The 26768-nt window shown below is 36.3% G+C and overlaps 1 protein-coding gene across 1 annotated transcript in view; it reads left to right on the forward strand.

The window, feature by feature from the left end:
- Nucleotides 1-26768, forward strand: part of NDFIP2 (Nedd4 family interacting protein 2) — a 67351-nt gene that overhangs the window by 17010 nt on the left and 23573 nt on the right. The window contains exons 2-3 of the mRNA XM_028106078.2: nt 16814-16979; nt 22868-23001. Coding sequence (XP_027961879.1) covers nt 16814-16979; nt 22868-23001 — 300 coding nt within the window. The remainder of the gene's footprint in view (nt 1-16813; nt 16980-22867; nt 23002-26768) is intronic.

Raw genomic sequence — 26768 nt, forward strand, 5'->3', positions numbered from 1 at the left:
CTTAGTAAATGTTAGCTGAGCAGCTGTTGGGTAACTGACTAATGAAATGAAATGAATGATTCACAGAAAGAAGATGAGGTTCAAAACCCAGTCAGGATTATGCAGCTAGGAGGTGGTAGATATCTTGAATTTTTATCTTCTGGCATCAGATTATCTTCTTTTCTAGTTTATTCATTTAACAACTACCCAGTCGTCTAAGAGAATGTAAAATCAGAAAGACAGTACACCATGCTAATTTCTTAAATGACAAATGAATGCTTGTAATAGTAACTTTAACACTGTTACAGGGGGTTAGTTGCCTTATCCCCTTGCAAATGAAACTAAATTATACCAGTTACACACTCTCCAGCTTCAATCCAGTCTATGTGTTAGATGCAGCCTCCACAGCTCTTGATTCAGTTTTAGCTAAGACTCTTTAAAGTTGGCAGAGTAAAATAAGGACCCCTACAAAAGAAACAAAATGAATAGTCAGAGGTAGGAGGAAAACCAGAAGGAAATAGTTCTCTGGAGGCTAAAGAAAAACCAATTAGAAGTACACTCAATTGTGTTGAATGTATTAAAGATTTTCTTACAATGAGGACTGAAAAAAAGACTTTTGGATTTAACAATTAGGAGGTAGGTGTTCTTAGCAAGAGTTCTTTGAGTGAAAGCCAGTTGGTAATAGATTGAGAGGAAATGAGAATTAAAAGTGCACAGAATAAGAATAGATCTCTGTCTCTCTCTTTTTTAGAATGTTTGTCACTGAAGGAAAGAAAGGAGAGATGGAAATAGTTCAAAAAGCACAAGAGGGAAAAAAAAACTTTATTTTTAGCGGATGGCAGTTTTTCTCTTTTTAAGTATGGCATGAATAGAATATCCATGTGGGTAGAGAAAAAGAAATTAGTGGAGAAAGGAAGGAGAGACATAATGTAAAGCAAAAATGATTCTTTGGGAGGCAGGATCTTCTCTGTACAGTTATCTGGCATTTAGGAGCAAAGAGTGTATGTTAGGATGGATGCCATAATGCTCTAAATATAGAGATGCAGGGGAGAGAGGTTGAAGGAATTTTTGCTTGAAAACCTGTTTTCCTCTGTGAAGTAGGAAGCTCCAAGGTTGGAAGTAGGGAACAGGAGATTGGCAGAGCTGAAACACCTGCCATGATGAGGACTAGTTATGACGGCCCTGCTGGGATCAGAAACTAAATTGTAGTGGCACAATTGTGTGATTTGTTTTCCTCTCTCTACCAGGAGAAGAGCAGTTAGATTCATTCCAAATTGGATCTCAATAGGGTAGATGTATCAGAGGACATAGAAACTAGGAAATTGAATGTGAGCGTCATGCAAGTTTTTCACTTTATAATCCTGGCTACGTACGATAGAAAGTGAAACCAGATGGTAGTGAATGGAAGCCCCAAAGAATAGATTTAGTGGAAGTTAAGGGAAAGAGAAAGGTAAAGGCTAGGAGGTTGTGACCACGTACTAAGATGTAGAAATCTATCTTTTTTAGTAGAAGAGGAATAGATGAATATCATCAGGTCAGGAAAGTAGTGAACTGAGGCAGTCTCTGGACCACTCAACTCTGAATATTTTTACTTCCTGTTTTATAGCTGAGGTGTTAAGTTGGTTTAGTGATCCTGTAATACAGTAGGATTTAAGGCAGGGGGTGATGATATTGGGGGTAGAGAGCTGGCTTGGTAAGTTTTACTGACTGGGGAATGATTTTTGACCCTTGTAAATAGTAATGGTAGGATGTGAGTGGGTCTGACAAGCTGTATAGACTGTGAATTTTAAGAGAGCCTCTTGATCTAGAATTGGCATCATCTAAGAAAACTTTCCTTGTCTTCTTGTTCCCAGATAAGGGGGAGCTGTGGGAGGATTAACACTTTTGTTTGAGAGGTCTTTGAGGGATATAATGCCATTCCAGGGAAAGTTGGATTTTAATTAAATGTAGAGAAATCATTTTGTAAAGTGACTGAAGGTGTAGAGGTTTTTCATGATCTACAGAATTTCTAACAGTGGATTGGAAATTGTTAGAAGCTGGATTGTAGAGTTTAAGTTAATCTGTTGGTTTTTATATAATATGTTCTATTTTCTTATTATATAGCATTTTGTTTTTTTAACTTTTGTTTTAAAATAATTTTAGACTTATAGAAAAGTTTGGAAAAATATTGCAAAGAATTCCTGTATACCATTTACCCAGTTTCCTCAAATGTTGACATTTTATTATATTTGCTTTGTGATAATCTCTTTATATGTATGTACACATACAAACATACTGTTTTTTTCTGAAACATTTGAAAGTAAATAGCAGACATGCTGTCCCTTTACATCTAAATATCTCTGTATATTTTTTAAAAACAAAATCATTCTCTAATAAACTACAGTGCAAATTATTGAAATCAGTAATAGTGGTATAATAATATAAACTGTAAACAAAGTTCACCAGTTTCCCAAAGGTCTTTTAGAGCAAAAGAAAATACATTTTTTACAATATCAGGATTAGTTCTTGATTAAATACTGTGCTTAGTTGTTGTGTCTGTTAGTCTATTCTAATCTGGAACGGTTCTCTAATCTTTTTGGTCTTTCATGACAGTGTTTTGGAAAGATTCACATCGGCTATTTTGTGCTATACCCCACAAATGTCCATTTTTTTCCTAATTATACTTTTTCCCCTTTGGCTTTAGAATTCATTGGTTATTATTGCCTGGAAAATAGTTATAACTATGGTAGTTGTCAAATGGTGATTTCCTAATTCTGTCATTTCTTCTACATTTATTTAGAATTCTATAAGGAAACATTTTCCTTTCCTCCAGTTTATTTTTATTTATATCAGTATGAATTAATGGGATTCTTATTTTATTCTACTGGTTATAATCCGATGCTGTTATCATTTATTATAAGGCTCAGCTCATCCCAGATTTGACCAGTGGGCACCTCTGGTATCGCCTTTTATGTTCCTTAATATGTCCCCATCATGTTTGTACTTTCCTACCATATAGCATCTAGATAATGTGAAGTATCTGATTTCTAGAGTTAGGTTTGGACTGAGGAAGTACTGTTTACATTTACACATAGGGCTGTAATGGAAGCAAACTGACCAGCACAACATTATTGCCACAGTAGCTTACTACTGCTGTACTGGGTGCTGAATGAGCATTTTCTCATGGAGTTGTTCGTGGAAAGTTTTCAGAGTCCTTTATCAGCTAGGTTGTTGAATAAAACAGTTGGAACATTGGTGGCATGTTGCTGACAATGTTAGTGTGCCATCCTTACAACTGGAGTACTAAGGAGTAGATACTATTACTGTGAAAACAGAATGCCTTTGTAGATTATGTAGATGAATATGTAATGCGATTAGCAAAGGCAAAACGACACCATGAAGAAAACTCTGTTATAGATGAAGAAGAGACAAAGAAAAAGCCCTTATGAGTCATTTTGACCTTTAAAATGGGTTTCATTAGAAAATCATTGGGCGCCTGGGTGGCTCAGTCATTGAGCGTCTGCCTTCGGCTCAGGTCATGATCCCAGGGTCCTGGGATTGAGCCCCACATCGGGCTCCCTGCTCGGCCGGAAGCCTGCTTCTCCCTCTCCCACTCTCCCTGCTTGTGTTCCTGCTCTCGCTGTCTCTCTGTAAAATAAATAAATAAAATCTTTAAAAAAAAAATAATCACACTAAAATGGATACATGTTGATATTTATTTAGTACTGTTAATTGATTGATAGAAAATAACAAACATCATCATATCAGGGCTTATGTGCCTGACTTTCTTTTCTTGTAAAGATAATGGTTATAAAAGGTTATTGAATGGTTGTAGAGTCTGTGGTGATTTTTTTCTTTCAGTATCTTTGAGAAATTTTGCAGTGTCAAATTTTCTAACTTATAGAAACTTACTCCTTTAGGCATAGATGGAAATTTCTTTAATGTATCACATTGTGTCTTACATTAAGAACAAAAAAATGTTTCTTACTTTCATCTTAGTTCTAGAGAACTTAGAAAAAATGGAAAAGTAAAAAACAAAGAAACAAAAAATATGGACAGTTTGCAAGCACTCATGCTGCCGATTTTGTAAGCTGTCATTTTGAAACTTTTTCTTATTTAAGAATAGAATAATTTATGATTTAGCAGACACACAATTTTGTTACTTTTTTTAAAGATTATATTTATTCATTTGACAGAGAGAGAGAGACAGCGAGAGAGGGAACACAAGCAGGGGGAGTGAGAGAGGGAGAAGCAGGCTTCCCGCCGAACAGGGAGCCCCATGCGGGGCTCGATCCCAGGATTCTGGGATCGGGACCTGAGCTGAAGGCAGACGCCTAACCAACTGAGCCACCCAGGTGCCCCGTTACTTCTTTAATACAATATCATGATCATTTCCTTATGTCATTAAGTATCCTGTTAGAAACACCATCTTAAATGGCTGCATAGTGTTCCATTGTATTGATACTGTGTGCTTGTACTATTTTGGATGACTAGATTGATTACAGTTTTCTGTTATCATAAAACTGTGATGATCAGCTTTTTAAAGAATCCTGTTTTAAGTTTCTGTTTTGTTTGGGTGTAGTCTTTTTTTTTTTTTTAAGATTTTATTTATTTGACAGAGAGAGACACAGCAAGAGAGGGAACACAAGCAGGGGGAATGGGAGAGGGAGAAGCAGGCTTCCTGCCGAGCAGGGAGCCCGATGCGGGGCTCGATCCCAGGACCCTGGGATCATGACCTGAGCCGAAGGCATACACTCAACGACTGAGCCACCCAGGCACCCCTGTTTGGTTGTAGTCTTAATGTGTTTTTGTAATGACCTTTTTAATTTTTATAAAAAGTGATGTATTTAAAAATACAAGCAGTATAAATACAAAGAAAGAAGCAATCTAGGCATCCATAACTTACGAACCAGAAATAGGTTAGCACCTAACATAATTTCATTTGTGCTTATAGAAAGGAAGAATGTTATAAAAACAGGATAATGCTCTTTATGCTTTTAAAAAATGAAAACATGAAATATGATTTTGTTTGAATTTAATACCAAGGAAAAACATCTTAAAGAACTGTTAAATTCTAGATAAAGGTTTCTGTAACACAGAGCTATTAGGTTATGTAAGATTTCACGAAAATTACAAAAACATACAAAAACCAGTAAGAATTTGGGGTAATTTAAAAAATGGTATGTTTTAATTTTAGATATTAGAAAGTAAATCCCTGCTGTGATAGATGAGGTGAGTGATTACTTTCTCTTATCTCTTCCCCGTTTCCTGATTTTTATGTTGCGAATATTTTTGCTTTTTCGGGGTGTGTGTTTCTTTTCTGTTTGCTAGCAGCTATTTAGTCTTTAGCTCTATATTTAGCATTAGTTCTGTGTTTAATAGGATTCAGTGCTAGCCACCATATCTTTTCTTTTTCTTTGATTCATTTTCTGATTGCTTGGTTTTCATTATGAAGTAATTTTTTTTTTCAAGGAGTCTTGGGTGTTGTAAAACATACAGTTGGAAGACGACTGGCTAGCTCAACTTTTTTTTTTAAGTGTAAACATTAAAATTATGAAACATTTCAAATATAAAGAAAAGTACAGAAAATAATGTAAAAGATAGTTTTATATCCACTGTGGAGATAATGGCAAATGGAGATAATAGCATTTTGCCATATGTGTTTCAGGTTTTGAATGTTTTTTCCTTTACTTTTTTTATTTTTTAATTTTTTTTATTTTTATTTTTTAAGATTTTATTTATTTGACAGAGAGAGACACAGCGAGAGAGGGAACACAAGCAGGGGGAGTGGGAGAGGGAGAAGCAGGCTTCCCGCTGAGCAGGAAGCCCGATGTGGGGCCCGATTCCAGGACCCTGGGATCATGACCTGAGCCGAAGGCAGACGCTTAACGACTGAGCCACCCAGGCGCCCCTCCTTTACTTTTTTTTAAAAGATAATTTTAAAGCCTTACATTCATGCCTCTCCCTTTGTCCTCATACGCTTTTTTTTTTTTTTTTAAAGATTTTGTTTATTTATTTGACAGAGAGACACGCAGTGAGAGAGGGAACACAAGCAGGGGGCATGGAGAGGGAGAAGCAGGCTTCCTGCTGAGCAGAAGCGGGGCTCAATCCCAGGGCCTGGGATCATGACCTGAGCGGAGACAAAGGCAGACGCTTAATGACTGAGCCACCCAGGCGCCCCCTCGTACGCTATCTTGAAGTTGATTTATATAATTTTTGTGAATGTTTTTACTACATAAAATACTTCAGTTTTAGATTATGTGAAAATGTATTTATTACAGTATTTTGCTGTTTTATACTTTCCCAACTTGCTTTATTCATCTAGCATATTTTAAAGATTGGTCTAGGATGATTCATACAGATCTGATTTATCAATTTAAAATATTGAATTGTATTATAAAGTCATGGAATAATACTCATTTCCTACTGGCAGACAGTTTTCATCTTGCTATTACAAATAGTACTGCTGTGAGCATTCTTGTACATGTATCTTAATGTCCATGTGTGAGAGTTTTCTAGTGTTGATATCTGGAAGTAGAATTACTGCATCCTACACACCTTCAGCCTTACTAGGAGTTGCCAAATTGCTCTTCAAGGCAGTTGAGTGAATTCATACTCTTATTAGTTTGAGTCCCAACTCCATCCTTTCTAACAGTTTTTGCTCTTGTCCTTATTAGGAATATTTTCTTTTTTTTATGAATAATTTATATTATGTAATACTGTTTTATTTATTTTGTCCAGTAAAATTTGTTTTCCTAGAATTTTCATTTCTACTAACCTTTATCAAAAGATCACCCCCTTTATGACCTGTTTTTGGTTTTGTACCTATATTCTTTTGTAGTAAATTATTTTTTGATGAATAAAAATCCTGTGTATGACTGTTTGTTACTGCTATGTGCTCTAAGTCACTGATGCTTCTTCTATCAGTGTATGCAGTCTCAGGTAGTTTATCTCTTAATTCAGCGACCTCAGTGACTTTAGCTTTGCTAACTCATTGATTTTGTTGTGGGAGAGGATAGCTGCTTGTGATTTTTGTGACTTTCTTTGTTGTTGGCTATCTTTTTTTAATTTAAAAAAATTTTTTTAAAGATTTTTATTTATTTATTTGACAGAGATAGCACAAGTAGGCAGAGAGGCAGGCAGAGGGAGAGGGAGAATCAGGCTCCCTACTGAGCAGTGAGCCTGACGGACTTGATCCCAGGACCCTGGGATCATGACCTGAGCCAAAGGCAGCCGCTTAACTGACTGAGCCACCCAGGTGCCCCAGTTGTTGGCTATCTTGTCTAGCTATGGTAAGAAGGGCTGTCTCTAGTGTAGTTGTTCTAAACACTTGGGTGTGTGGGGTTGGAGTTTATTTTCTTGTTTAGGATGTATAATTTCAGTGATTTTTTTTTTTTTTTTTTTTTTTTAATGTAGTAAGCTTTTGGGCCCAACATTTGCTTATTAAGTTATGGTGAGTGCCCATAAAGTTGAATGACTAAATAAATATTTCAGGTTACCACTATGTATAAAGCACCGAGGAAGTTGTAGAAATAAATGAGGATGATTCTTGATCTTGAGATGTTCAGTGTGCATCTGTTAGTTGACTAGGCTCCCTACCCCATTTTGGTAGAAGAAAAACTGGGAGGCATGGAAGACAGTGTATTTTATGTGAAGTCTACTGGAAGCTCTAAACTCAGGTAACTGTTTTAGGAGATACCAGGATGAATAAAGCATACTTTCTAAATTTCAGAAAGTTATAATCTGATTGGGAAGGTAGAAACATTCCCAAATCTAATTAGAGGTTCCCAAGGGTCCCGAAGTCCTCAGGGCATCATGAAGCACAGTACAAACTTGCAAGGGGTAGTTTCCTGGAAGGAAATAGTTGCAATTAGAATTTACTAGCTCTTGTTTTTCATTTTTGTGCCTAAATAGTTTTGCTTTTAAAAGCTCTTGATGTTCAGATTCTGATTGCCAAAAGGGCTTATTTCATGTCTGATGACCTGTATCTTATGTTTTTATTTTAATGTCTGACATCTCGGTTCTTTATTATAAAGCATACTCCTTAGCCAATTTTGCTTTTTAATCTTTACCAGATACCACATTTGCTGACTTACTGTGGTGTGTGCAAATTAGAAAATGTATTAGTGTGTTCTTACTTAATTTAAGGAAACAGGAATAAAACGTTTCACTACAAGTTACCATTATATTATCAGTGGCAATATATTATTATATTATCAATGCCTATGTTAAATAGAATACTAGTATGTTAGCTTGTAAAAATCAGACCATTGGAATATTTTGAAAACTGAGGATTTGAATAGTTTTACCAATTAAAACATTAAAACTTTTTCTCCTGCTTTTTAAAAATGCATAGGACCACCTTCTCCTTTGGAGTTTCTAAATTATGATCCCTAAGACACTTAAGGAAATCTTTCTTTAAAGATTCTATTATTTTATTATTTATATTTATATTTATATTATTTTATTATTATGCAACCACTTTGAAAAACAGTATGGAGATTCCTCAAGGAATTAAAAGTAGAACCTACCATATGAACCAGCAGTCTGACTTGTGGGCATATATTCAAAAGTACTGAAATTAAGATCTCTGAGAGAGTGCTCGCTTCGGCAGCACATATACTAAAGATCTCTAAGAGATGGGGTGCCTGGGTGGCTCAGTCGTTAAGCGTCTGCCTTCGGCTCAGGTCATGATCCCAGGGTCCTGGGATTGAGCCCCGCATTGGGCTCCCTGCTCGGCGGGAGGCCTGCTTCTCCCTCTCCCACTCCCCCTGCTTGTGTTCCTGCTCTCGCGATCTCTCTTTCTCTGTCAAATAAACAAATAATAAAAAAATCTTTAAAAAAAAAGATATCTGCACTCCCATGTTCATTTTAAAATTGTTCACAATTATCATTTAGTTTAGATGGCAAACTTTTTTTTTTTTAAAGATTTTATTTGTTTGACAGAGACAGTGAGAGAGGGAACACAAGCAGAGGGAGTGGGAGAGGGAGAAGCAGGCTTTCCACTAGCAGGGAGCCCCATGCAGGGCTTGGTCCCAGGACTCCGGGATCATGGCCGGAGCCGAAGGCAGCTGCTCAACTTACTGACCCACCCAGGCGCCCCAACACTTAAGGAAATCTTAAATGCTGGAATTGCTCTGCATCTTTGTTTCTAAGAAAGCATAATTGATTGATTGATTGATGTAGTGTTCCATGATTGTTTGCATATAACACCCAGTGCTCCATTCAATACGTGCCCTCTTAAATACCCATCACCAGGCTAACCCATCCCCCCACCCCCATCCCCTCTAGAACCCTCAGCATAATTTAATGGAAGGTGGATTTGTCTCAGGAATTATTATCTGTGTTACTCTAGACGAATAATAAAAAGTGTTATGGGTGTTTCCTGAGCTGTGTTAAGTAAGGAGAAGAGGGTCTTCTCTTTCTCCCAACTGCATCTGTTTTTTTCTAGTCATCATTTCTCCCCCCACCATTTACAACAACCTTGGGTATACTTTAAGTGGATCATCTTAGGTTATCTTATTGCTCACCCTTGCCCCAGGCACCCTGCCCAGCAGGAAGTCAATGCTGGTTGGGAACCAGTTGCTTGCCAAAGGAGAGAATCATCCTGACTGATGACTGCTGTAGTCTAGTCAGGGGCTGGTCTTTGAGTGGGGTGGGTTCCATCTTACCTAAATTACTGTGAACCTGTAATGAAAGAGGGATGGAAGGGATTTTAGAAAATCACAAGTCTACCACAGATACCCTAAATGCTTAAGACCACAGTATAATCACTAACAGATCTCAAAAAGCTACTTGTATTGATGAAGTCAAGATACTGTAGAGACAGAAACTCAAGTTAGTGGCCAGACATTGAAAAAAGCAACCTTTATAAAGCAAACCTAAAATATTGTTACATGTAACATATTTTGGTATAAAACTGCAAATATGAGGCTGAACATCTTCCTCTGATGAACTGTATAGACATTTATGGCATATATTATGGTATTTTCATACTAAATTGAAGTGAGCTAGATTGTTAGGAGACTTTGAGAAGGTATGTGAAGGCTGACAAGCAGTGCCCTGAAGACAGACACCCTTAGATGAAAGAAAGTAACAAATTATAGAAATGATTCCTGAGATGAAAGAAAGTAATGAGAAGACACCAATCCAGCACACTCAAGTATTTTTCTCTCCCTCTGTCCCCCCCTCCTTTTTTTTTGAGGACTATGAGATCAAGCAAGCTGTTAGTCTCTGTTAAGATCGTAATGACGTATTGATAAGGAAATAGACTTGTAGGACACATTTGTAATAAGTACATATTAGGTAAGATCTGTGTAAGCTAAATAGAATTTTGGAAAAACATTTATAACAATTTAAGAATTAGGTCACACATTTGTCATTAAAGAGCTATGAATGCAACTAATGAGGGTACCCCATAGGACCCTTCAAATTGGAGCGCCTGGGTGGCTCAGTTGGTTAAGTGTCTGCCTTTGGCTCAGGTCGTGGTCCCAGAGTCCTGGGATTGAGCCCACGGCAGGCTCTCTGCTCAGCGGGGAGCCTGCTTCTCCCTCTCCCTCTGCCTGTCACTGCCTACTTGTGCTCTCTCCCTGTCAAATAAATAAATAAAATCTTAAAAAAAAAACCCTTCATATTAAAGAGGGAATCTTAGGGTCTAGTATATTTACATTGCAACTTTAGCATATAAAAGGAATTTAACCAGAGGGTGAGTGCTTTTGAAAATAGAAATTTATAAAATCTTTATCCCATCTGTTTAGCTTCTTTGTTCTTTGCTGGTCTTTGGGTTGTAGATATGCTCCAACTTTTTGTCCTTTACCTTAGTTAGTAACTAGTACTTAAAGACTTCAAAGTACATAGGTTAGCAAGGTTATTCTCTCTCGAGGCTTCCATTTTACACTATTTCACCGGACATATCTTGCATTTCTTTTTTTTTATTATTTTATTTTGATAGTGTTCAACAAGACAGATATAACCTCCACTTTTTTAAAACTCTTATGCAGCTGGGAAAACAGATTGTAAATGAATGATTACATAAATAATAGTAGTTGTGATAGGTACTCTGAAGAATAGGGTGCTTTAAGATTGTCATCAGAGTCCTAATCTTTTTCTGATGTAGCGTTCCATGATTCACTGTTTGTGTATAACACCCAGTGCTCCATGTAATACGTGCTCTCCTTAATACCCATCACCAGGCTAGCCCATCCCTTCACCCCACTCCTCTCTAAAACCCTAAGTTCGCTTCTCAGAGTCCATAGTCCCTCGTGGTTCGTCTCCCCCTCCGATTCCCCGCCTGCTTCATTTAGCGCTCACTAGAGTCCTAATCTACTTTTGGGAGACAGGAAAAGCTTTTGTGAGAACTTGGTTTTAATCTGACATCTGATGTGTACAGGTTAACTAGGCATGGAATGTGTGGTATGGAAGGGAAAGAATTGAACGTATATAGGAATTAATATTAACAAGTGGACGTACAGGTCTGAAGCTCAGAGAAGCAGTCTAGTCTGGCAGGATAAGTTTTGTCTTCTGTTCGTTAATCATTCTGTTGTCCCATTAATTATCCCTCTCCTTATTTTTCCTTAAAAAAACAGATACGGATTCTGTATTACATTCTTCAAATGTTTATTTTTTGACTATAATTCCAGGTTGTGTTATTTTTAATAGGAAATTGCATATACATAAACCCCAGGGAACTATTGTAATGATACTGTGTAAAATTTAAGTTGGAGAAAGCTTTTTATCATAGAATACAATGCTTACCCTTATTACCTCATTGCTTCTGAGATAAACCAAGCCAGAAACTAGAGATTTCAGTTTTTTGCATTTTGGGTTTATTAAAAATTAGAAATTTCAAATTATGTTTAGTGTGAAAAATTCAAATAGAGAACGATGAAGTCTCTCTCCCCACCTACTGCTCTTTCCTGTTCCTTGCTTATCTTTCCAGAAATTTTGATTGCACATAATGTATTACACAAATAACATCTCTCTTAATATTTTAAACATTGTTACACTGTTTATACTCTTTTGTGTGTGTGTTTTTTTTTTCAGTTGACCTGTTGTGAGCAGACAATAGCAGTTTTAAAATGAAACAACCCTTATTTATTTAAAAGACAGCTTAGTTGTGCCTTGATAAAATATCTGATGACACTTTGTTTTAATCAGTTATTTTGCAGACTCGTTCAGGTGATGGAGCATCTGGAGCTCATGGTACTTTTTGTGGAGCACCATGAAATAATGATATTCTTTCATACTAAGAAGAAAGGTTTTACTTGCAGAAATATGTTTATAATATGAAATATAAAGCCAAACCAGAATTCTGTACTTTAAAGAGAAGAAACTGAAAACTAGGCATGATTGCCAACTCACAGTTTAATATTCATTTGTTGCTTATAGTCTTCCCTAATTGTTTATATTTTTGCTTTATCATAAGCTAGCTTTCATTTGTGGAAAAATGTCCAGAGACAGTGAAGTTTTAGTGGAAATATCCCTAAAACTAAGTTCTGCTAATTTACTTAATAGTATGGTTTATGTACATTAGGAAGACTGCTGTAATTTAGTTTTATTGATAGAAAATCTAGCTTCATTTGCCAAGCAGCAGTGCTTTGTGGGAACTTATCTTCTGAGCATATTGGTTTAGATCACTTGGGCTCTCTGCAGGGATTTCTTCTTACCTCCTGCTGTTACCTTTCCCTAGCAGCGTAGATAAGAAAGCTCACTTTCTTCTTGGGTAATTAAAAATGGGTAGCTTGACTCTACCAGTTGATTTTATTGCAACTCTAATCTGTTTTTTTTCTCTAATTCAGGTGTTAAATAAGGCAACATAGATTGATAGAGACTACCATAGGTTTTCGCTAGAGCCTTATCATCTTAGAGTTTAAAGGAGCCCTTGTCATCTATTAATATCATACAAAGGGCAAAAATCCCATTATATGTAGGTTGACCATTCAATTTTCTTGAGAATGAAAGGGGTGGAGAAAATGCTAAATTGAGTGGTGCCCTGAAATAATAGGTGTAAAGTAGGACTGTCCTGGGAAAAACAGCTGTAATGGTCATCCTAGTTAGACAGCAGCCTTGCCATCTAAAATCTGCCTGAAGGTATTTGTTGCCCTACAGAAAAGCTAGTGTTCTAATAATTTAAAAGATCTAATGGAAAAAAAAGGATCTAATTAAAATTTTAAAGGTCTTTTATTTAGTTAAAATTTAACTCCTTGCAACTAGAACTGTTCTTCCCAGTTTTGTCTTCTGGTACTAAATGTAGTCAGAATATGGCAATATACGAAATACAGTAGCTCTTCACATACCTTTTTTTTTTTTTTAACAACTTACAGTTTTTTTTTTTTCCCAAACACTGCTCGTTAAACAACACTTTATAGTACATCCATACATTCTCATTTGGGTGTGTTTAGAAAACATTTAGTGAGGTCTCTGGCTTCTCAAAAGCAAAGCTTACATTTATTAATCTTTTATCATCTTAAGATAGAATGAAGTGCTACAACAAAGGAAAGCTGACAATTAAAGGAAACGAAACTGTAGTTTATACATGGGAAGGCTGGACTTCCAGCCAGAGTTAATCATAATGCTTATGCTTTTCTTACCATTAAAAGTAATCGATATACATCAAGTAAAGACGAACCATAGATACATTTAAGACAGCCAGCCCTCTTGGCATCCTTTTATCCTTCAGGCTAAATATAGGCAACTTTTCGTCACCCTGGTTACTATAGTAAAGACATCTTTTCGTTTTCATGTGCTGTTGTTGCCCATGTTTTTTTCCAGGAGGCTCAAAAATAGAACAAGCTAGGAAGATAACTTTTGAGGTGATGTGTGGACAGGACACAGAGCCACGTTCATTATTGTATATATGTAGTTCCCACCCCACTTATCTCTGTCCCCCCCCTTTTTTTTGCTATTTTTGATAATCCTGAAAGAATGTAAAATAGAACCATTGCACAGCATGATTAAGGAAAAATTTCTACAGAGGACATTGTTTAATTTGATGGACATGTAGTTTGATTTGAACTTTTGAATGAATTTAGTTAAAAGGCAACCAAAGTAGGTTGATTTATAGAGGCACCAAAGATATCAAAATTAAAAAGTTGATTTTTGGAAGTTCTCTGTTACAGTGGGTAGAGATTATTGACTGAGTTATTGGGTTTTACTGCTGATACATGGCAAATGTTCACTGTATATTATAATTTTGTAAAAATAAAACTGTGAGGTGTGAGGTAGGGCAGTTGAAATAATTTAGGGTGTGTTTTACAAGTACCAAAGCTTTACTTCTGAGGTCATATGTAAAAGTATCTGCAGTTACTCTTTTTTGTTTGTTTTTAAAGATTTTATTTATTTGTGAGAGAGAGAGAGCAGGAGCAGGGTCAAAGGGAGAGGGAGAAGCAGACTCCCTGCTGAGCAGGGAGCCTGTAGCAGGGCTTGATCCCAGGAACCCAGGATCACGACCTTAGCTGAAGGCAGACGCTTAATTGACTGAGCCACCCAGGTGCCCCTCTGTAATTACTCTTTTTATTGCAGTTATTTGAATACATTTTTTAAAAAGATTTATTTATTTTAGAGAGAAAGCTTGCGAGCAAGGGGAGGGTGCAGAGGAAGAGAGAGAGAGAATCCTCAAGCAGACTCTCTGCTGAGCCCAATGTGGGGGGGGGGAGCTCGATCCCAGGACCCCAAGATCATGACCTGAGCTGAAATCAAGAGTCAGCCACTTAACCAACCGAGCCACCCAGGCGCCCCGAATACATTTTGAAGGTTTTAAAAATGAGTTGGTCATTCTGGGGAGCACATTTATGTATTTGATATGGTAGGGAGTATTTCTTGTGAGGAACCAGAGGAGAGCTATTTTGTCATACAGGATCTTTTTCTGTAGTACAGTTCATCCACATTTGCAGCATTAAGGGTAGAGATGGAACAGTGGTTTCCTTTTTTTGATACTATCACTGTTAATTGTTTAGTGGATAATGCTAAGTATATATCTATACATTACTTTTATTTGCCTTAACTTGCTCATCTAATATTTTTGCTCTTTGAAGTATGATCAGAGATGACTAAGTTAGGAATTCTTCCGGGTACTTTGTTACATGAAACATGGAAGATGCTTGGTGATGCTGAGGCAGAGTGTAGCTAGTCAGGAGGGTGGTCATGCAGTGCCAACTTAGAAAACTGCTGCAGGTAAATACAAAGCTCATAGAAAATTCACTTTATGATTGTTTGACCTTACAATTCAGTTTCTGTGTGAATTTTATTACCTAAACCTTGGCGCTATGGGAAAAAACCCTGTCTTATTAACTTGAGAAATGATTTTAGGTATGTTTATGCTAGTTCTGATAAAATATAATTTATGAACTCACAGAATTATTGTGCTAGGGTGGTCACTTACCAAGACACATGCAAACAGCAGTGAAGTAAATTTTACTTTGCATGTTTTTAGAGGCAAATGAATGACCATTTATTGGACTGATAGCACCAAATTATTTCAGGCCACGAAATAAAGTCTATTAAACTAAAGGGGAAGAAGGAGGAAACTAGTATTTATTAAATGCCTTCTGTGTGCTAGGTGTTAATGCTAGATGCTTTCCAAATATTATTTTACAATTCTGTGAGGATTTTGGCTGCATTTAGAACTTATACTTAGAGACACTGAGACACAGAGGTTTATCAAAGCTCCTAAAAGGCGGAGCAAGAATTTGCATGCTCTTTTTTTTTTTTCCACTACTCACAAAAGTCAGATTTGTGTGTGTACAGATTTGCTGTGTGACAAAATTTATTTGGGGGATTATTTTTAACATTGACTTTCGTAAAGTACAAGAATAATTAAGATGTAAAATTGAATAATGTTGAAGGCCTGTAGTGTTTCTTCAAACCAAGATTCTAGTGGATTTAAAAATGTCTTAAAAAATTTAATAACTCTTCTCCAAATATATCTAAGTACCTTTTTGATGAGTCACTTTTTAGAGTATTGATGCTTTTGGTTGACTACAGTTAACTTGCCTACATGTAGTTATTATCACTTCCTAACAAATGAGCATTTAAAAGATTAGTTATAAATGGAGTAAGAAGTCTTTATAGCCCTGCCACTTAGGTTTGATTCTTGGTCTGACCCTTCCTAGCCGTTTTGATGTCTGGCAAGTTACTTTAGGTGTCTACACTTTTGTCCCCCCCCCACCCCCCCATTTTATCTGTCAAATGGGGATAACATTCTCTATTTTATAGATTTGTTGTGAGGATTAAATGAATTAAATGACTGCAGATCCGACCTATTATCTTGCACTTCCTGAGCTTTCAGTAAATTTGCACTTCCTGAGCTTTCAGTAAATTTGTTGTGTTGAAGAACATCTTCCAGGATTTTATATACACATTGATTCATCTTGCTTTATAAGTAACTCCAAAATTTTGGACTTGAGAAAACCTCCTTAGAGTATTCTACATTTTTGGAATGTTCATTATTATTTCATTTTATTAATTCAGGTTACATTTTCAATTATTCTAGGTATTAGTGTAATAGAAATGGTTTTGTGGTTTAATTATTAGATGCTTTATTTTTCTTTGTAGTACACAGTGATTAATACATGGTAGTCAATATTTACTATAGGATTGAATGAATTTGAATCTATTTATAGTCATGATGTTTTTCTTTATAAATTCTTAATTTGAACTTCATTTTTTATTGTAAAGAAACTACCAAAATCTTAATTTCTTAATGACTGCTTCAGTCTCTTACAAATTTTGTGCATCTTTACTTTGTTTTTAACTAAAAGGTGATCCTTTGCCTGAAATAATCTTTAAAAATTCGCTTAAAATTTTTAAAAATAATAATCAGAATGACATTAATATTTCTTTTTTGTTGTTCTCTTAGCTTCACAATGAAGAAGATAATTCAGAGTCATCTGCTGTAGAGCAGCCATCAACTTCAAACCCAACACCGCAGAGCGTTCAGACTGCTCCTTCAGCATCGGTACTTGAAACGGACTCTTCTCCTCCACCTTATAGTAGTATTACTGTGGAAGTACCTACAACTTCAGGTATTATTTTTAGTATGAAATAACTAGTAATGTTTTTAGTGACTCATTTTTTTTTTAAACCAGTATGGTTTTATTTAATTATAGAGTCTCTTAAAGGCTTACTGGTTTTATGATTTTTGTTACAAAAAGGTTTTCCAAAGGATAGTGTATAAAATATTTACTCATATATTACTAGTCTTACATTGTTTTCAAAAAAATTAAAAGTGTAAACTTTCTTCTGCTTACTAGAATGTTTCCAATGGAGTGGCATATTCCTTTTGGAAGAAATAAATAAATGTGTATATATGTATACGAATTTATGTGTATATATATAGGTATACATTTATAGATATACGCATATGTGGTTTATGTATCTATATACACATATATATTTGTGTTTGTGTGTATCTACCTACATAGCTATAAAACAAGGTGTTATTAGTGCTGAGTGTGAGTGGGAATGTGGTATGTGTGAACGGAGGTGAAAGGTCTACATAATATAACCATATATACAGGGTAATAATTTCTGGACACGAGGCAGTGTTTCCTGCTTCCTATGATTCATTTCATCCTCTCAGGTCATTCTAAAGAACTACCTTTATCTACTTCTCTGGTCACAATTTATATTTTCCCAGTAATGCTAGGTTAATCATCATATAATTTATTTTTTACTTTTATTCCAGTATAGTTATCATACAGTGTTATATTAGTTTCAGGTGTACAATATAGTGATTTAAAAGTTCTGTATTTTACTCAGTGCTCATAATAAGTGTACTCTTCACCCCCTTCCTATTTCATTCATCCCTCTACTCACATCCCCTCTGCTAACCATCTGTTTGTTCTCTGTGGTTAATAGTCTGTTTTTTTGTCTCTGTGTTTTCTTTCCTTTGTTTTGTTTCTTAAATTCCACATATGAGTGAAATTCTCTGATATCTTGTCTTTCTCTGGCCAACTTATTTTGCTTAACATTGTACAGTCTAGCTCCACCCATGTTGTTGCAAAGAGCAAGATTTCATTCTTTTTTAAAAAGCTGAGTATTATTCCATTGTGTATGTGTGTGTATTGTATCTTCTTTATCCACTCATCTACCGATGGATATTGGGGCTGCTTCCATAATTTGGCTATTGTAAATAATGTTATAATAAATACAGGGGTGTATATATCCTTTTGAATTAATGTTTTCATATTCTTTGGGTAATACCCAGCAGTGTGATTACTGGATCGGGTAGTTCTATTTTTTTTTTTTTTTTTAAGATTTTATTTATTTATTTACTTGAGAGAGAGAGAGAGAGAGAGAGAGAGCGCGCGCGCACAAACGGAGGAAGCAGCAGAGGTAGAGGGAGAAGCAGATTCCCCACTGAGCCGGGAGCCCGATGTGGGGCTCAATCCCAAGAACCTGGGATGGAGCCTGATGCGGGGCTCGATCCCAAGAACCTGGGATCGTGACCTGAGCCAAAGGCAGACGCTTAATGGACTGAGCCACCCAGGCGCCCCAGGGTAGTTCTATTTTTAATTTTATTTAACTCCATATTGTTTTCCAGAGTGGCTGTACTAGTTTGCATTCCCACGGGCAGTGCATGAGGATTCCTTTTTCTCCGCATCCTCACCAGCACTTGTTTCTTGAAGTTAATCATTATATAATTAAAAAAACATTTAAAATATGTTTTTGTGTACTATTATAAATAATGTCTAAATATTTTATATATTCATTATGAAACATTTTTTAAATCTGTTATAAAAATGTTTTAATATTAAAAAACCCTTCACTAGAGTATTTCATCTTTATTTGCTTTTCTGCAATTAGTATCATTATTCTCTTAAACCCTTGCCAGCTTTCTCTGGTTACCATTTCTGCCTCTATGGATTTTATCTAGACCATATGGGTTGTGTAAAAAGACCATTTACTATTTTCATTTACAATATTATGCAGTTACTGAAAATCATCTTTATGAAGGTGTTCTCACTAATAAATCAACAAATGCTTACTCTTATTTGCATATAATGTTTATTTGATCAATATGCTTTTTTAGTGCCCAGTTTGATGGACTGTTTGACAGTTTTTATATTGATTTATAGTAGTTTTATTTGTCTTTGGATTAAATAGCTGGATTAGTGCTTGCTAAAATTTATTATGGACTAAGTTTTCTTCGTTATTCTGTAAGTTTCCAGAATATAGTTCAGTGAATTTGCTACCCTAGATTTAAAAAAAAAAAATCTATTTGATGATAGTCTTGAAGAAAGAAAATTAGTTGTTTTGCTGAATCTTGTGTTTGAATGATGGAATGCTAAGATTGAAATTGTAATTTTTTTGTTGTGGTCACCATTGCCACTGCTGTGTAAAAGCCAAATGGAGTACAATAGCAACCATTGTTACTAGTTCTTATGGTTTTTGCGGTGGGCTAGGCTCAATTATGCTGTTTTCTCCCAGGATCTCATGTGGTTATCGTCTTTTGGTGATTTGGAGCTCCAGTCACCTTGACAGCTTCCTTATTAACATATTTGGCAGCTGATGCAGGTTTCAACTAGGGCCTCAGCTGGGACTGTTGGCCAGAACGGCTATATGTGGCCTCTTATTGTGGCCTGTGCTTCTTCACTGAATGGAGGCTGGGTTCCAAGAACAAGCATTCTGAAAGCAGATAGAAGCTATATCACCTGTTATGGCACTGCTTCAAAAATCACACAGTGTCACATCTGCCACATTTGGTTTGTTAGAAGTAAGTCACTAAGTTTAGTCTTCATTCAGGACAGTTGAGGAATTAGTCTCCTCCTTTTGATAGGAAGAGTTTCAAAGAATAGAGTTAAGTTTCAGCACCGTTACAACTGTCTACTGCCTTTTCCCCAATCACCACGCCTTTTCCCCAATCACCAGACCTTTTCCTTTGTCACTCTTCATTTCAGTAAATGGCTCCAGGAGGCCAGAAACCTTGAAGTCATCTTTTTGGGACCTTATCACATGTTTTTTCTCCTGTAATTACATGTTTTTTCTCCTGTAATTTTTGATGTAATGAAATATGTTATTAATAGATTTTTTCCTCTTTTTAAATTTTATTATGTTAATCACCATACATTCCATCATTAGTTTTTTTTATTATGTTATGTTAATCACCATACATTACATCATTAGTTTTTGATGTAGTGTTCCATGTTTCATTGTTTGCGTATAACACCCAGGGCTAAGCCAATCAACTTCTGTATTCCTAGAATAAATTGTCACTGTGTTCTAATTTCTTCTGGATTTAGATTTAATTTTTTTTAGAAGTTTTACAGTTTTATTAGTGGGATCTTTATGTACTATTCTTATGGTTTTAGTATAAATTTTGTGGAAACAACATAGCATGAATTAGGAAGCTTCTCATTTTTCTGTGCTTTAGAATAGTTTTTTTTTTTTTTTTTTAAGATTCTATTTATTCATTTGAGAGAGAGAGAGAGCACAGGCAGGGGGAGAGGCAGAGGGAGGGGGAGAAGCAGACTCCCTGCTGAGCTGGGAGCCTGACATGGGGCTTGATCCCAGGACCTGGAGATCATGACCGAGCTGAAGGCAGATGCTTAACCATCTGAGCCACCCAGGTGCCCCTAGAATAGTTTTGATAATGGCGCATGCCATTTTTAAAGGTTAGAGAATTTTCAGTTGTAAGACAAGTGGAGTCTGGTACCTGGGTGTTCAGTTATTCTTATAATCTGTGTGACTCCTGGTCTCAAAATTTTATTTTTAAATCTGTATGAAAATGACTGTAATTGAGCACAAGAATTAAGTAGTTCTAGGAGTTTGTATCTCTTTAATGAAAACCATTGATATTATTTTTTTTCAGCCTCTTAGTGTTGTATTTGAAGCATTGGCAGTACCAGTTGTCTGTGATTATGTTTTTCAGTAGGTCACTTTCTTACTGGTTTTATAGATTTAGCATCAATAATAATAGTTGACATTTGTATAATGCCTTACAGTTTACAGAGTCCTCTTGAATATGCTTAAATTCTGTCATATAATAGCAAGTAATAGACTTGCTGGGTCAGTTTTATGGATGAGAAAGTAGAGCTTCATAAAGTGCTTAAGTGGTTTGCTTGAGGTCACACAGCTTACGGAGCTGGGACTGGGACTCCTCAGACATTAAATTTTCTGGTTGAGAACTGCTGCCTTAAAGGGTAGACAAAATAAGTAAAATTAACCAGTGAAAATTAAAGCAGTAGCAAAATAGTGCTCCTTCCCAACTTTCATCTGTTATTGGATAGGATATTTTTGTCTGTCGTGGGAGTTAGAACTTTTCGAAAACTCACATATCTGTTGTTAATGTAAAAGATCTCTCTTCTTGGATGATGTATGTCATTGTTCCAGTTTTTAAATTTCTAATTTTAATGTTAGTGCCTTAAAATTCATAACCATTGCTTTCGCTTAATTTTTCTTCTAGTCTTCAGACCTAAGGAAATCTATTTACTTGACTGTGTGTCGTGTTTTTCATCTGAATAATAAGTCATTTCTAAGAATTTATGACTCCTGTGCCTTTTTGGTGGATAATGTTCAGTATTACACTGCTACTAGGATTGGATTAAAAATTACCCAGCTTCAGATACTTAGGTCTTATTGATAGCATTAAAAAAAGCTTATTTTAAAGTCAATATCCATTAAAATACAATAGGAAAAGTATTGCTAGAGTGAAATGTATTTTCATGTTGGAAATGCAAGAAATTCTGATGGAGAAAATGTACAAAAACTATAGGTAAAATGAGGAAACCACGGAACTGATGTCAAAAATTATAGTATGGACTACTGAGAGAACCTACCTATTTTTCATGGTAATGATTCTAGCATAAGTCTAATCAGTTTATTGACCTGTATGTATCATTTTACTTGTACCACTCAAGTTGGTGATAAGTGATGCAGGTTTTTTTTTTTTAATTATTAGCATTCTGCACTTACTATTGTGTTATATTTCTGGAGATCATATTTTTTTTTTAAAGATTTTATTTATTTATTTGAGAGAGAGCACGAGAGGGAAGAGGGTCGGAGGGAAGAGGGTCAGAGGGAGAAGCAGACTCCCCGCTGAGCAGGGAGCCCGATGTGGGACTCGATCCCGGGACTCCAGGATCATGACCTGAGCCGAAGGCAGTCGCTTAACCAACTGAGCCACCTAGGCACCTGATTATATTTCAAAAATAGTTTAAAAGTTGGGGAGGGAGAAAGTCTTCATAAAAAGAAAATCTAAAAAACTAGGTAGATACAGGAAAAAATGGGAAGAGAGGGACAAGAGTTTTAAAAAAGCTAAAAATCATCAGTTTTGTTTTTTTGTTTTTTTTTAAGGAAAGAGAAATAGTTTGCTGAAGAGATTCAGGCAGTTTCTAAAACTGCTGTGTAGAAAAATGAACCTCACATGTTATCAGAGCAGATATTGGGAATCGGGAAATCCCTGGGTTCTCCTGCTTACTGGTTGTGCAATACTGGGCAAATTACTTCTCTGAACTTCAGAGTTGCTAGGGTAAATGTATATAGAAGTGGCATATTAAATGGTTAGAACTATTTAAGTGTTATTATTCCTGATATATCTACTTTTTGGCTGTGAGATTATGAGCAAGAAAATTAAATTCTTTGAGCATAGGTACAGAGGGTGCTCACATGTGGTGAGTTTCTCACTCCCCTTACACACAGATTTTTAGAATTTCATTCTTGATATTTTTATTTTGTATAATAGCCTGTAGGTGATATTTATCAGTGTTTTCCCTTTATAATAAATATGGGGCTAAACTAATATATATGGTTGTAGTAGTAATTTATATGTTACATAGCTTATAAAATAGGACTACAAAAAGCAGTAACAGTCTTTAGTGGCCTGTTGTAAATTATTAAATTGTTTTTGGCTGTAAAAATTTTATTAAATAGTTTGTTTTAATGGTTATCCTTTTTTAATTCCTTTCTTCAGATACAGAAGTTTACAGTGAGTTTTATCTTGTGCCACCTCCCTACAGCGTCGCTACCTCCCTTCCTACGTATGATGAAGCTGAGAAGGCCAAGGCTGCCACAATGGCAGCCGCAGCCGCAGAGACAGCTCAGAGGGTAAGGCAGGCTGGTTGCTCTCTTCTGAGAATATCATGTTTAGTAATGTCAAAAATAGGTCTGAGTTTCAGAGTGTTTGTGCACGTAGACTGTTTTTTAGTATCTTCTCTACTACTTCTTAGGTGGGTCGTCATTTTTTGGTGAAATTGGTACTCACCTCTCCATTCCTTTACCTCCTCATTTCTGTTTCTACCGATTTTCCTGTGTAGCCCATCGTAATCGTGGTCCTTGTCTTTACCAGTACATTTCCTAAGTCTTGATTTTCTCCTTTCATGTGCTTTCACTCCCATCCCGTGACTTCCTTACTCTAGATACTCCACCCCATAGACCTCTTCTCTCTTGATGTCCTTCTTTCCCTCCTCATATAGTTTAGATTCTGTGATCCATAATTATAATCATAAATTATCTTTTTCCCTACTCATTTGTATTATTAGCAGAGCCAGTCTAGTGACTCCATGAATGAACTCAGTGTAGGTTAAAAAGCACAGAGAAATAAGTTACCAGTTTTCAAATTATGTTTGTCAATTCACTTTGTGTGTGTATGTCCACTTTTACACATCCCACCCTAGAATTTTTGAATGATACCTGTCCTTTCTGTCTTCTCTTCCTGTCTCAGTAAGAGTAAGAGTCAGTGATATACATGTACATTACTTCTTGTTCTGGTAAAAGGAGTGACTGTCTCAGGAGTGAAGAATCAACGAGAAGCATGTATGCTATTCTACAGTCAGATAAAAGGTGGAAGTTATTTACATTTTATTTATTTATTTTAAAAGATTTTATTTATTTACTTGAGAGTGAGAGCGAGAGACCACAGAGGAAGAGAGGGAGAAGCAGAGAGCCCCGACAAGGGGTTGATCCCAGGACCCTGAGATCATGACCTGAGTGGGAGGCAGACGCACTGAGTCACCCAGGCGTCCCGTTATTTACATTTTAGTATGGCTGCAAGCAGGGCTAGAGTTTGTTGGCTTTTTTTCTTGCTTCAGACTTTAGAGATATCATTTCAGCTTCCTAGGTTCATCACGTGTTGTTTAAGAAAAGACACCAAAATCACTTTACACAGAAAGCTAGGATTAGGTGAGGGACAAAGGGAGAGAAAAGTGATTCTGTGTACAGCATTCTTCTTCGGCCATCAGGCCAGAGCCCAACAAGTAGATTATCTGATAGGTGAGTGTTTTTTCCTGGATGGGTTTTTTTCATCAGTCCATCCCTTTCCATGCCTGTTCCCGCTCCCATACTCCAACACACACAGAGTTAAATGTCAACATAAATAGCTTTGGGCACATAAGTAAAGACAGTAAGCCTCAAATTTATTATTTATGCCATTTCCTTCGGAGGGTGAAAGTAAGTCTTTGTTAATACAGTGGCATAAAATACAGCTCAGTCAATAAGGATTTTTGATACTTAGAGGAGAGAATCATAGAGAAGGAGCATAGATCTGCAGTGTGGAGTTTATCAAAATCAGTTCTAGGTTGCTTAGCACGTACATGGTTATACATGCATTATATACATGCATGCACTCTCTGTGAACGAGAAGGGCATAACTCCTTTTCTCAGGGAGTATCTCCCTAGAGACCTTGGAAATGACAAAGGTCCTTAACTCTGAAGAGAAAGAAGCAAGCATTGTCTTGCTCTCTGCTTTGGGGAAAGCATAAAAAAAGTTTTCTCTCTTTTGGAGAGAAAACTCTGAAGTGTTTTCTATTCCAACCTTTCATTGTCATCATTTCCAGTGTCTTGTTTTTAGCAAGTAATATGATGCCAGTCTGAATTGGAACATGTTCATAAGGAAAAGTTTTCCGTTTTCAACTGCTTCTGATATCATTGTAACTCCAGCTTCTGAAGATTTTGGAAAATTTCATAAAGCAAAATATAATTGAACAGAAGAGACTTACTTAGGTCCTTGTAAAAGACTCTTAAATTCATCAGTTTCTAACCCAGGGTTCCAGCACCCTCTCTTCTGCAAAAGATGATTGAGTATGGGTTTCTATACCTAATTCAGATAGAAAACTGGTCTGATTAGCATTTGAGTATGTATTCAGTTGTAAATGAATTTCAACTGGGTGAGGTGTGAAAGCTTATTTCTTTTTTTTCCTTATTATTTATTTATTTATTTTTGATGTAGTGCTCCATGATTCATTGTTTGCGTATAACACCCAGGGCTCCATGCAGAACGTGCCCTCTTTAATACCCATCACCAGGCTAACCCATCCTCCTACCCCCCTCTCCTCTAGAACCCTCAGTTTGTTTCTCACAGTCCATAGTCTTAAATCCATGCTCATTGGGAGAATATAGGTAGTAGCCAGGAGACTTGGAAACAATACTGTTTTCTATTTCCTATTTCTAATGTGCAGGATTGCATGTAAATTATGGGATGATTAAATGGACTTAAAGAAACTAACTCCTTTTTTGAAAAAGATTTATTTATTAAAGTGTGTGCGTTAGTGTGAGCTTGCGCTGGAGTTGGGGGAGGGGCAGAGGGAGAGAATCTTCAAGCACACTCCCCTCTGAGCGCATAGCCCACCACCTGGGGCTCAGTCCCAGATCCTGAGATCATGACCTGAGCCTAGACCAAGGCATCAGTAGCCCAACCAGCTGAGCCACCCAGGTGCCCCTGTACCTTGTTTTAAAGTTTCTCAGTAATTTGTTTTTTGACATAAAAACTATCACTTTATAAATTGTGAGCCACTCCAGGATAAGGACTCTGTTTGCATTTCTAGCACCTTTCTATTACCTGGTGCATATTTGGTGTTTAATAAATTACAGTTTATTAAGTTGATGAAAGCTTTTTAAAAATTAGCAATGTAAGAAATTAGGAAGAAGAAAATACCACACTTGTTTTCTCACAGCTTTTCATTTTAAAATATTTTGGTGTCTTTTACCACTTTTAGGATTTATAAATTAATGTAGTTGGAATTATTATAGAGCTATTATATTTTATTTTTAAGCATTTTATATAAATGCTTCTTTAATGGTTTAGTGAAATTCCATGGAATCAATATATTATAAATATAATTTAGTGGTTCTTCCTCCCTAGTGAACAGTTGGATTATTTTCAGATGTGATTATGTGTCTGTGTTTATCATTGTTGATGTTGTAAAGGACATCTTTGTACATGTTTCCTGTCTTCTTAAAAATGATGTCATATGATAAAAATCTCAAAAAAGTATGAAATATTTATATTCTTGCCCTCATGTTGACAGTGGTTTGGAGGGGCTCACATTGGGCTTTAGTGTTTATTTCTTGAATTAACTTGAAATTATACAAAATTTTATTAATATATAGTTATTGCCAATCACTGTATTTTCTCTAAGAGGGTTGCTTACGATATGTGATTGCAGAGTTTTAGGGATCTTTTTGCCTAAATAATGAGCAGTATGGTTTTGAAAATCTTTTTCTTTTGGCAGTGTACATAGTGAGACTACCATGAATGTATTAGCATTTTCTTGACCAGTCTCCTGAGCCTCAGTTCCCACTGAGAAATACGAAGAGGGCCAAGTAATGTTTCCACACAGTGTGGAACCCTGAATTTAGTGAACCCAGTATTTTCTTTTTTCTCTAAAGATTTAATTAATTAATTTATTAGAGAAAGAGAGAGAGAGCGTGCATGCAAGAATGGTGGAGGGGCAGAGGGAGAGGGAGAAGCAGGCTCCCCAGCAGGCTCCTCACTGAGAAGGAGCCAGGATGCAGGGCTTGATCCAGGACCCTGGTGTCATGTCCTGAGTAAAGCCAGATGCTTAACCGACTGAGCCACCCAGGCACCCCGAACCCAT

This window comes from Eumetopias jubatus, unplaced genomic scaffold, assembly GCF_037043125.1.
Source record: "Eumetopias jubatus isolate StellerSeaLion01/CBP00866 unplaced genomic scaffold, mEumJub1_p1.0 scaffold_3, whole genome shotgun sequence".
In the NCBI taxonomy this organism is placed as follows: domain Eukaryota; kingdom Metazoa; phylum Chordata; class Mammalia; order Carnivora; family Otariidae; genus Eumetopias; species Eumetopias jubatus.